Here is a 12,297-nt window from a genome sequence, read left to right on the forward strand (position 1 = left end):
GTGGAATTATGCTTTTATTGACAGAAGAGTGCGCTCTGGTAGTGGCATATCTGCTGTAAGTTCAGTATCTGTAGACCAAAGGTTACCAGAAGAACCAGCATTAGAAGAAGAACAGCAGCAACTGGAAAAGAAATTACCAGGTGAGCAAGCAAAAGTAGACATGTATTATGTGCTGTTATCAGAGTGGTGTTACCAGGTTATATGCTGTGGAGTTATAAAGACTTACTAAGAATGTTTTCTTTCCAGATCAGTTTGTGACATGTCAGAGGCATAACCAAGACATTGCTTGGTCCAACTGATTCCTGACTGTTGCATGATCCTTTGTGTTAGTGACAATGGGGAGATGTGAACAACATTCAGGCTGCTTATCTTACGCACTCTCAACAGAGGCAGCACTTTGCAGCCCTATTATAGGACTGCAATGAAAACTTTTTACTACCTCCATCTTCTGACTTTTAGGTGGAGTGTAGTTTGGCTTATGTACTCTTTAAAAGATCACAATATACATACAGAGGCCTGTTTCATTGCAGTCTGTGTAACTATGGTTTTTATATAAAAGCTTTAGTAGCTCTGCTTTTGGGAAAATAAAAAAGGAAGAAGGGGGGGGAAGGGGTGGAAAGCCTCCTAGATGCTAAACAGCTAAATATTAGGGAATGTCTTAACACATATGATCATCCCCTCACTCTTTGTACTTTCTTTAGTTTTGTTCTATTTTATTCAAAGATGACCAGAATGTTAATTTTTTAATTGTTTCCTGACACTGTATTGCTTCTTTGATCACAGCTTAGATCTGAGTTGATGTTTTAGAAGACTTTCCATAGTAATGCCAACATCCTTCCATAAACCTATTAACCCGTTTAGAGCTCATGAGTGTGCATGTTTAGTTAGGATTATTTTCATTGCCCATATGCACTACTCTGTATTCATTAACATTTGAATTTCCTCTGCTGCTTCTTTGCCAGATCACTCAGTTTTGTGAGATTCTTCTAAAGCTTTTCACAGTCAGGTTTTTGTTTTAATACCGTGACTATCTGGCATCATCTCCAAAAGCTGTCTTGTTACTTTTCAATCTCTTCCAGATCATTGTTGCACACTGAACAGCACAATTGCTAGTAGAGATCTTTGAAGGAGGCTACTGAGAATGTTTGTGAAAGTTGGTAATTTATTTCACCCCTTAATTCTAATCTTTTAACTGTTTGTTAGTTCCCAAGGACCTTCTGTCTCTTTCCATACCATTTTAGCTCAGGGGATCTGCATGTGAGCAATTCAGATACAACTCTTGTCTTTGGTTTGTATTTTATAACTAACTGCTGCCAGCACTCTGCTGGGTAATTTCTGGCTGTAGGAGGATGAAGGGAGATAGCAGGGACTGCTGAAGCAGGCCTCACTGAGGTCTCACAATGAAACGTTTGGTGACAGGTGAGATATGACTCTCCTGTATTGGCTTTTTGAGGCCTAAGTCTTGCAACTCTGGAATCAGAGGATTTTGGTATGCAGTTTGTAGTGTCAGGAAGGTCACCGCTGCTTTGGCTTCATTTCTTTATTAGAGTTCGAAATCAGGCAAGTATTCTTCTGTTGACCTGATCTTCTTTTTCAACTTGCTTGTTGATACAGTTGGGTCTATTAGACTTGAGTGCCAGCTCTTTCCTGCATTGGTTCTTCCAAGGTATCATGTTTAGTCATGTATACTAACAAACGAACTGTTTGTTGTAGCCTCTGCTACTTTGCCCAGTGTGGGAGTAGACTGACTTGTCCATAGCTTTCAGGATCATTATACTGTCTTTTCTTAAAGACTGGTGTTGCACTTGTCATCTTCTAGTCATACAGCACTGATGTTGATTAAAGGATGGATTGCAGAGCACAGCTAGTAGTTAATGAATTTTGTATTTGAACTATGGATAAGCATTGTCTGGGTTTGGCAACCTGTTACTCTGCATTTTTTGTTTTATTTTTGTTTTAGGGCCACTTCTGCTTTCAGTTAAAGAGAAACTAGAGTGCATAAGCCTTTTACTGTATTTGATGTATAGGTTTTCCATTGTAATGATCCCTTTTAATAGTGAATGTTGTCTTGCTTCTTCATTGGCTTTGCTAAATCTGGCTAGCTGTTGGTTTGTTTTGTGGGGTTTTTTTCTGAGACATTTAAATGAGTTTTTATTGTTGGCTTTTATAACCTTTTAGAAGCCTTCCCTTAAGCATAGTAGCACAAGCCAATAGCTACTTATTTCATTTGCTAGAAATTGTTCTCTTCTATTTTTGTACTTTGGATATGCTTTGTTTTATCATCTGTGGTAGCTACCTTGATTTTGCTGAGTAACTATACTAGCTTGTTGGGCAGCCATCTTAGAACCTGGTGTTTCTTCTTAGTGGTATGTGTTTTCTGAGCCTTGAACATGGTCTCTTAATGTCCATGCTACTTGCAAGTGTTTTGCCCTTCTACCTATTCCTTTTAACTGATTTTCTTGACATAAATCTTTTTTTTTTTTTTTTTTTTTTTTTTTACTTTTTTCTTGGTTTCCGAAATCAGTGGGAGTTATAATCACATTCTCTGTCTATCAGTCTGTATCTTAATATTCTTTGAACTCAGTGGCTAATTTTAAACAAACTTGACAGATATTAAAACGGTTAAATTTTTTCAAGTTTTACGAAAATTGGTGATTGGCAATAGGAAAGGAGGCCAAACTTAGAAAAAGAAAAGAATTCAACTGGTTCAGCAGATGTTGGGCCAACATGTCAAACTGTTAGTGCATGCACACTTTGAAGTAAATATGTGCTATCTCTTGCCTTGACTTGCGTGCCAAAAATGTACATGTTGGGCATGCGGGGAGAGAAATATAGGATATGGGGCATGGGAATGGGACATTTAGGGTATGAAAAGAAACAGAAGGTGAAGTGGAAAGAATACTTTGGAGAAACTGTGAGGGAGGGCCTAGGAATGTGGAACAGGGGAAGGACAATCCCTGATATTGCAGAAGAATGTCAGGGAACCTGTGCTGGAACTGAGGTCATTCTTTTAGAACAGTAAGTGATGAGGATGTGAATCTGCAGGAATCCAGTTTTCCTGAGTTCAGCTGCTCAAGAACTTAAGCAAGCCATTTCTTTTTCTGACAGTAATGAGTAATCTTAAGAGAATATCAAGTTTAAATACATTCTGGTCATTTGCATAATGGCTTTTTTATAATATCATCAGCTGAATTCTTTGCCTTGTAGTAACTGAAGTGTTTGTTCTTGTACTGCTACTATTATCAAATGCATAGAGGAACTCCAGATCCTGTGTCCTCACAGAGGATTAGCTGATGAATGGTTTGTCTAAATGATACATACTTGTTGGGCTTTGTGGAGAAACCTAGAAGCCTGAGGAATGGGAATGGAAATTCACACCTTGGTTTCCTGAGGATGTGGGTTTAAGGTGATCTACAATATGAATGCTAATGGTAAAACCTAGAATTACCTATAGTTGAGAGCTGCATATGTTAATTTTTTTATTTTTTTTAAGTCAGTAGCAGAGTTTAATTTTCCTTTGCCCCATGTTTCCACACATTAAAGTTACATTTGAAGATAAAAAACGGGAGAACTTTGAACGTGGCAATCTAGAACTTGAAAAACGGAGGCAGGCTCTCCTGGAACAGCAACGTAAAGAACAAGAGCGTCTAGCACAGCTGGAACGGGCAGAACAGGAAAGGAAAGAACGTGAGCGACAGGAGCAAGAACGTAAAAGACAACTGGAACTAGAGAAACAGTTGGAAAAACAACGGGAATTGGAACGGCAGAGAGAAGAGGAAAGGAGGAAAGAAATAGAAAGAAGAGAGGTAACGAACTGAATAAAAGGAAGGTGGTTATGTCATTGGCAGCTGTGTTTTATTAGAACAAAATGTAATGTGTATACTAAATATTTTGCTGTCATTTTTAGTAAGCAAACATTTAAAGAATGAACTTAAATTTCTGGGTTTTGAAGGTAAGGAAAGAGTCGGCTATCTCTTTCTTTATTTTTCATGTGAAATGAATGGATGAGACATTTAGATCTAGGACAATGTGCTCCAAACTTCTGACTTCTTTAATAATAATAATAATTTTCTTTGATATAAAGAGATGCTTGAATGAACGAAGAAGTAGTTATGGGCATTGGTGGCATTCATGATTTTCCAGTGATGAGTTAATTTGTAAAAGAAAACACATACTGGTTAACTGAAAAAGGTTTTATTTTCTCATGTTACCAAATAACGATGCATTCAGTGCAGTAGCATTTGACTATTCTTTGCAAAGGTGCAGAATGTCTAATGTTGGAGGTTGGAAAGAGATTTGATGCTATCCTGGAGAGTTCTTGAAGTCTTAATATGAAACAACTTGTTAAATCAGAAAATTGAATCTTGGGAAACTGATTAAAAAATGGACTGATATTCTGTTTAGTCACCTACCTTCCATGCAGTGAAGCCCCATTTCACCAGTGCTTTCAAGTGAGCATTTAAACAATTGAGCAATTTGTGTGCTTAAATAGAGGCACATATTTAGTCCACAGTTTAGCAGTGTGTTTATATTAATGTGTTAATTGCATATAAGAATATGAGTATCAGCAATTAGAGTAGTTTCTCAAAATAGATCTTTCATATCTTATTTATTTATTTAAATGCTACAGGCTGCAAAACGGGAACTTGAGAGGCAACGGCAACTTGAGTGGGAGCGTAATCGTCGGCAAGAACTACTAAATCAAAGAAACAAGGAACAAGAGGACATAGTTGTTCTGAAGGCAAAGAAGAAGACCTTAGAATTTGAGCTGGAAGCTCTAGTAAGTGATCACATTGCAGATAAAACACACAAGCACAGTAGTGACTGTGATATGGCCATGTTTATTTTCTATAATTTCAACTTTTAAATATGGAATAAAAGTACTTTTTAGATCCTGACTTGCATGACAAACCATTCCGGTAAAAAAAGAGAGAGATGTTTGTTTTTTTTTTTTTTCTAAAGAATGATAAAAAAAATCAGTTGGAGGGAAAGCTTCAGGATATCAGATGTCGACTCTCTACCCAAAGACAAGAAATTGAAAGTACAAATAAATCTAGAGAGCTGAGAATTGCAGAAATCACCCATTTGCAACAGCAGCTACAGGTAAGAAAACGTTCCCTAATTTTGTTCTTAGCCTTGCATTTTGAACTCCTCAACTGCATCAATATCCTAAGCAAACTTGCCACAATATATGATGTGTTGTTCCTTGTACATGAGGAATTGTTGTTGATAATTCGTCATTCTTTTAAATGAATGTTCTTCACACATGTCTAGGAATTGCTTCCTACACTTGAAGGTGTGTCTGTGATTATCGCTTCATGCTCATGGAATCCTGTTGTGGGGACCAGTAAATAAATTGTTTGGCTGAAGATGTTAAAGGGTTTGAGGGGGGACGAAGAGAATGAAATTTTATAGCATGTATTTTTGTTGGCAGTGATTGCTGTTTGTGTGCTGAAAGAAAGAATTGTCTTTAGTGAAGTGGCTTGTTGATGATGCTTTTTTTTTTTTTTTTTTAAATTATAAAATAATGAACTTTCAAAATTGAAGTTACCAGTTAGTTCTTAGTCTAACCCTGGCATTTGTCTTTTCTACTTCTCTATCTGAAATTCTCTGTCAAATTAAAAATGGAATTGAGTAGATGTCTGCTTTTAGTGAAAGAATATTCTTTGCAATTTGTAAAGGTTTCTAGATGAGTTGTAGTATTTGATTTAGGGATTTTTCTCTCTATTAAATATTTTATATTGCTTGAAATTAGTTCTTGGCCAGTAATGGGGGCTCTTGGTGCTTTTCTACCACTACAAAGAGAATCTTACACTTATGAGGGCTTAGGTGTAAAACCTATCTTAAAACCTAATCCTGCCATTCATTTCAACTTTCTAAGCATAATTAATATAGTACACTAATTTGAACAAAACCAGAACTTGAAAGTTAGGGGGTTTGTTTTATGTATTTTTTTTACATATTTTTTTCTTCTTTCTTAAAACATCTTGCATTTCTATTGAACTTTTGTGTACACCATTACACCTTTCACAAGACATCTTTCTTTTGGCAGCAGCTTGTTCTAAAGAGTATAATTTGGGGATCATATTCTGGCATAGTGTTTGTGTCCACTTGATGCAAACAATAGCAAACTAGAAATACTACTAAGGGACAAGTGTGACATAAACAACTGCCATAGTTAGGCTTGAAACCACTCTTCTCTCTAATGAAATGCTCCTGTATTGGCAACTGAAAATTAAGTCAAACAGCATTCAATCAAGTGTAGGAAATTAAGTTACTCTTAGCAGTACTGGCTCAAAGAGACAAAAACCTGACTATGCTTGACTATGCTGACTATGTGCATAGCCAATCTCCATGTAAAAGCAACAACTGCCTGAATTTCCCTCTAACCCTTCTATTCCAAAAGCTTTCCATAGAAATGGTCAAAGGTACTGTAACTCACTTCAGAAGCAGCCAAGCAGCTACATAGCCATTGATAGATAAATGCTATTTCAACAAATCGAATGGAATTCATATCCTATTTTCATACGTCATTTCTGTTAACTTGGTAAATTTTGTTCAGTTAGCCTCTATAGTCAGAAAAGATAAAGTATCTTTTTGCTTTTGTCATAATATAACAAATTAAGAAGGAAAAAATGATATGTAACAGTAAAAAGCTGTAAGTCATTTATGTTATAGTAAAGACCAATGTGCTACAGTTGGAATATGTTCCTATTATAACAGACATTGTAAAAATCGTGAGAAAATATTATTATCAAAAACTTGGAATGAGCTCCCACAACTGGGTAGAATAAATGCAAGGTGCAGAGGGAAGAAAAAAATGTGAAACTAACACTATTGGGAAACAAGTAACGAGAAAGATAATCTATCTACAAGTAGATGTGGTTATGTAGCTTATTAAAAAGTACTAGATAAAAAAGGGGCAGTGTTCTCTGTAGACTCATTAACAATTTTTTGAATTTTTAATCATATCCTTGGCTGATCATAGATGTACTTTTTCCTTACCTAAAGCTTCTACGCATCAGTTTTAACTACATCACCATGAAAGGAAAAGTTAAGGAGGGCAGAGGGATTCTTCACCTTCCTAACATTTAGTTTGTGCTACTTATTACCCAATCACAATGGTCGAAAAGCAGATTGCCTTTTTTTTTTTTTGTCTTCAGCATTTTGACACCACTCTGAAATTTTATTGAAACATCTGGCAAAGTACAATGAATTTTGCACAGTTGTCTAAATTTTACTCTTGTTTTGGAATCACTACTATATTTGTAGTGATTTTTAGCTGTCTCTGGTCATTGTAATTCGTACTAGATGATATGTATCCAGCAGCTTAGTTAACGCCTATTCACTTTCTAAATTGCTTCGTTCACAATGACTGTAAAAGCACTTCTGTAATAAAAATCATGCTTGCCTTTCTTGGCAGTTGTTTTGTTGGATGCTTGGCTTTGAGGTGTTGGGTTTTTTGGGGTTTTGGGTTTTTTTTTTTTTTTTTTTAGATTGACAGCAATAGCTGTGGCTTTGTGGTATAATCTTCTCTCAGGTGATCATTAATCTTGACCACTAATACTTCAATTAGTGTTGCTTGAAGGGTTTATTACAACTGTGATCCCAGAAAGAAGTATCACTCCGTAGTAGAAAAGGCTAAATTTTATCTGGGGCCAACCTAAAAGAGCGGATAGCTTTTTCCTGAAAAAAAGATGAGTTTCTCAAATATCCTGTAAATTTTACTATCTAATTTGTAGAGGGAAGACTAAAGCAGTAAGTGACTTTTTTAAAAGGAGATTTTGATCCTCTAAACTCTCTGGTAGATTAAAAAGTCAATATGGTCAGTTATCTTTGTAGGATGAAATACCTTCACTTGGAAATATTTTAGTTTAATACATGTGACACTTGCTATGGAAAGATGAGTTACTCAAAGAAGTAATTATTCTTCAACCTATTAATTAGCTTCAGGATGGAGTTTAATCAAACTTGTGGAGAAATTGTATAACAATTAATCCTGGGTGATGAAAATTTGTGCTAGTTATATGATTCTGTGGTATCTGCTAGAGTGGTATTTCCAGGGATGTTGAGAAGGATCCCACCTTCCAAACACCTTAACTGTATGTGTTTTGAATCATGTTTATACTGTCTGCAGGGCTTCTGCTAGTTACCTGCAGGGATTATTTGCCTCCTTGATGAACACTTTGACTCTCAAGTAATTTGGCTTTCCTCTGAAGCACTGGAAGCAGGGTATGTGGCAGAGACTTAATATGTATAGTGGTATCTCAGTTTGTCATATGCCCTCTTGCTCAGGGCGTAGGATCAGAAGAGAACTTTCCCTCTTTAGATTGACAGGAACTGGTTTTTGTTTGCTGTGTTTGCCTTCTGCTACTATATGGGATATTATTCAATTCTTGGAGATTCTTGCTGCATGAATGTTAGTGATACCATTAATTTCTTTCATCTGTTTCTTCAGTACAAAAAAGGATGTGGAAAAGCATGTCGTGGATGCTGTTGGAATAGATGCTTATTACATGGTTGTCTGTGATTTCAGGAAACAGAACTTGACCCTCATGATCCCTTGGCATTCTCTGCCCTTAAATACTCTCCAAACTAATCTGTGTATTAATATTGAGTAGTCTGGAGTTTAGGAGTATTCTGGCCCTTATAAATAAACAACTAAGGTTAGTATTACGTTCCACCCTGAAATAGAATCACAGAGCCATAGAATGGTTTGGGTTGGAAGGGACCTTAATGATCATCTAGTTCCAACACCTTCCACTCGACCAGGTTGCTCAAAGCCCCATCCAGCCTGGCCCTGAACACTTCCAGGGATGGGGCATCCACAGCTTCTCTGGGCAACCTGTTGCAGTGCCTCACCACCCTCATAGTGAAGAATTTCTTCTGTATATCTAATCTAAATCTACCCTATTTCAGTTTAAAGCCATTACCCCTTGTCGTATCACTACATGCCCTTGTAAAAAGTCCCTCTCCAGCTTTCGTGTAGGCCCCCTTTATGTACTGGAAGGCTGCTAAAAGGTCTCCCCGGAGCCTTCTCTTCTCTGGGCTGAGCAACTCCAACTTTCTCAGCCCGTCTTCATAGGAGAGGTGCTGCAGTCCTCTGATCATCTTTGTGGCCCTCCTCTGGACTTGCTGCAACAGGTCCATGTCCTTCTTATGTTGGGGGCCCCAGAGCTGAATGCAGTACTCCAGGTGGGGTCTCATGAGAGCGGAGTGGAGGGGGAGAATCACCTCCCTCGACCTGCTGGTCATGCTTCTCTTGATGCAGCCCAGGATACAGTTGGCCTTCTGGGCTGCAAGCGCACATTGCCAGGTCACGTTGAGCTTCTCATCAACCAACACCCCCAAGTCCTTCTCCTCAGGGCTGCTCTCAGTCCATTTTCTACCCAACCTTTATCTGTGCTTGGGATCACCCCGACCCATGTGCACTTGGCCTTGTAGAACTTCATGAGGTTTGCACGGGCCCACCTGTCAAGGTCCCTCTGGATGGCAGCCCTTCCCTCCAGCGTGTCGACCGCACCACGCATCTTGGTGTTGTTGGCAAACTTGCTGAGGGTGGGCTCAATCCCGCTGTCCGTGTCACCGACAAAGATGTTAAACAGCGCTGGTCCCAATACCGACCCCTGAGGAATGCCACTCATTACTGGTCTCCACAAATATTGCCCTGTGTTACTTTTTGTGCTTGAAGAATGATAATTTTTCTGTAAATCCTGTTTCATTTTGACATTCATTCTGCTATTTGGCTTATCTTAATGGTTCTTGAATTGGAATGATACAATTCTGATAACCTTGTGTCCTGAAAGTTTATTTCCTTTCCTCTTTCTCTTGAGGTTTATCCATCAGTACATTTAGTCTACTAGATGCCACCTTTCTTGGATTATATTACTTGAAAACTTCATTTCCACGATGCCTGTCTGCTATACTTATTTAATAATACTATTTAAATTTTTCATCCCCAGCTATGGCATAGAGCATGCAGGTATTTGGGTGGGAGGGTGTGGTGGAAGGGAAAGCGTCAACACAAAAGGACAGTGTTTTGCATGTTGTTTAAGAACATGGTAATGGTGGTTGTTGGGAAAGAGGTGGGCCCCCTCAGGCAGATGATTTGGGAAGTGCTGCATTATATATTGCTGTTTCTCATTTGGTTCTAGGTAGGGAAATAAGAGTCCCATGATAGGAGTATCTCGCCTTCATGATATCCTTGAACGGCTGAAAAGGTCTGCTGATGCTACAGGCTATGCAGCTGAACAGTGAGGGACACATGTAACTCTTAATAGTCAAATGCATAGTTTATCTTAATTTTGATACTTTCTGAATTTATAAAGTCCTTGACTCTGCTGTGCTATCTAAGTATGTTTTTTGGAACATAAAGAGATTACAGTAGTCTGCAGTCATTGCATAATCGTAAGATCTGAGCTGTACACTGCAGAGGCCCAATCAAAGACTGCCATGAGTGAAGCGGGCTAACTATGAAGTCATGTCAGCATGGTCAATCTTGTGTTCTTGTAACAAAAATGAAAAACTTTTCATGTGACTCACTCTGGTATTAAGCGATTAGGTGACATTTATTCTTAGGATCGTATTATGTCATTTGCAATCCCTCATGACGAATTGAAATTGTCAGATGGTTGATTCCTGAAAAGCCTGCAATTCAAGACAACTGCTGAAATAAATTACTTAGTTTGTCTGAAAGATGGGATGTTGACATTCAGGCGGCTTTTATAAAATAAGCTGTTTTACCTCATGCTTCTATAATATGTTTTGACAACTTGAAGTTGGAGGTCAAGGCTTCTGAAAGGTGTGTGAAGTAGCACTTCATCCTCCAGAAGGAGCAAGGATTATATATGAGAGATATATATATATATATGATCTACAGAAGGAGGAATTTCTCATCTGCAGGGTCTCCTGTAATATATTGGTTTACAATCTTATGACCATGTGTTGAAATTGTAAGAGAAAATAATCCTCTTTCAAGAATGCTAAATCAAGAGATCTTGGACTCAAGTATTCTCATCTAACAGAGCTTGTGTTACATAGCTTTTGGCCATAATATATTCCTTTAAAGTGAAAGCCTTTATTTTCTCTTCTTTAAATAAAATGTAAATATTTGTCTTTCTATTCCTGATCAAAGTTAATATTATTTTATTAAAATGAGAATTAAATAGTTAGTAAGTGCTTGTTTTAACATTTTCTGAAATCTATCCTTGTCTTTTTGCCCTGAATTTCAAGTAATTCCAAGCCAAGTTACGTATTCAATGAGAATTCTCAAGTAATATGCTTAAATTTGATCCGCTCACTTTTTGTATTGGCAGAGAGCTATGTCTGAGTGGTAGTACCACACAGATAGTGCTTGGATAATAGCAAGACTACATAATCCGGTGAGAGAAAAAGTAAAGAATCACTTCAGAAGAAATGAAAATGAGAGGTCTTATGGCTAAAGTCATCCATCACTCACCGTTTTGTCTGTTTCTCTTCATGTTTTCTCTCTCCTCATTGTCCTCTATTCAGGAATCTCAGCAGATGCTTGGAAGATTGATTCCAGAAAAGCAATTGCTTAATGATCAGCTAAAGCAAGTTCAACAGAACAGTTTGCACAGTAAGTATTTTTTTTGTACATGTCTAAGTTTGTATAGGACATGATGCTTCATTACACAGTGTACTCTGTAATTTCTTTTTTTGTGTTGCAAGATGCATGTTGAAAAATGTTGCTTTCTATGACCTAAAATTCTCTGTGTAAGAAAATACTTATTTGACAATATGTTTGAAAACAGGAGATTCTCTTCTTACTATTAAAAGAGCCTTAGAAGCCAAGGAACTAGCACGTCAACAGCTTCGAGACCAGCTAGATGAAGTAGAAAAAGAAACCAGATCTAAACTTCAGGAAATTGATATTTTCAATAATCAACTGAAGGTAATCCTATGCTTTTTAACACTTTCTTCTAAGTGTTCTGTCAATTATTTTCTAACTTGATTATGGAAAAAAAATATTGAACTAGAATGATTGATATAAAATGTCAGTTTTGGGAACGTTCTCAAATCTATCTCTTTTGCGGGGAGGAGGTGTCGTCGGTTTTTTTAAGAAAACACTACTTAGCATCCAAACTCAGAGTTTGAATCAACTTAATCTGCAGAATCTATTTAAGAATAAATTTGAGCTCTGATTCCGGTTCCATGATTGCAAATATGAATTACCAGTTTCTGCCCTTTTGCATCAAAGAAGTGCAAGACTGTAGTAGGTCAACAAATCTGCTGGAATCAGTACTTCAAATTGAAATCTGTAGTAAAAAGACTTGA

General features: G+C 37.4%; 1 protein-coding gene across 9 annotated transcripts in view; it reads left to right on the top strand.

The window, feature by feature from the left end:
* ITSN1 (intersectin 1) overlaps nt 1-12,297 on the top strand; it is a 146,701-nt gene that overhangs the window by 57,604 nt on the left and 76,800 nt on the right. For all 9 annotated transcript variants that reach the window (XM_030020956.2, XM_030020951.2, XM_030020957.2 and 6 more), the window contains 6 exons: nt 25-140; nt 3,544-3,806; nt 4,631-4,780; nt 4,963-5,103; nt 11,512-11,599; nt 11,775-11,914. In XM_030020956.2, the coding sequence (XP_029876816.1) occupies nt 25-140; nt 3,544-3,806; nt 4,631-4,780; nt 4,963-5,103; nt 11,512-11,599; nt 11,775-11,914 (898 nt within the window). The remainder of the gene's footprint in view (nt 1-24; nt 141-3,543; nt 3,807-4,630; nt 4,781-4,962; nt 5,104-11,511; nt 11,600-11,774; nt 11,915-12,297) is intronic.

This window comes from Aquila chrysaetos, chromosome 7, assembly GCF_900496995.4.
Source record: "Aquila chrysaetos chrysaetos chromosome 7, bAquChr1.4, whole genome shotgun sequence".
Classification (NCBI taxonomy): domain Eukaryota; kingdom Metazoa; phylum Chordata; class Aves; order Accipitriformes; family Accipitridae; genus Aquila; species Aquila chrysaetos.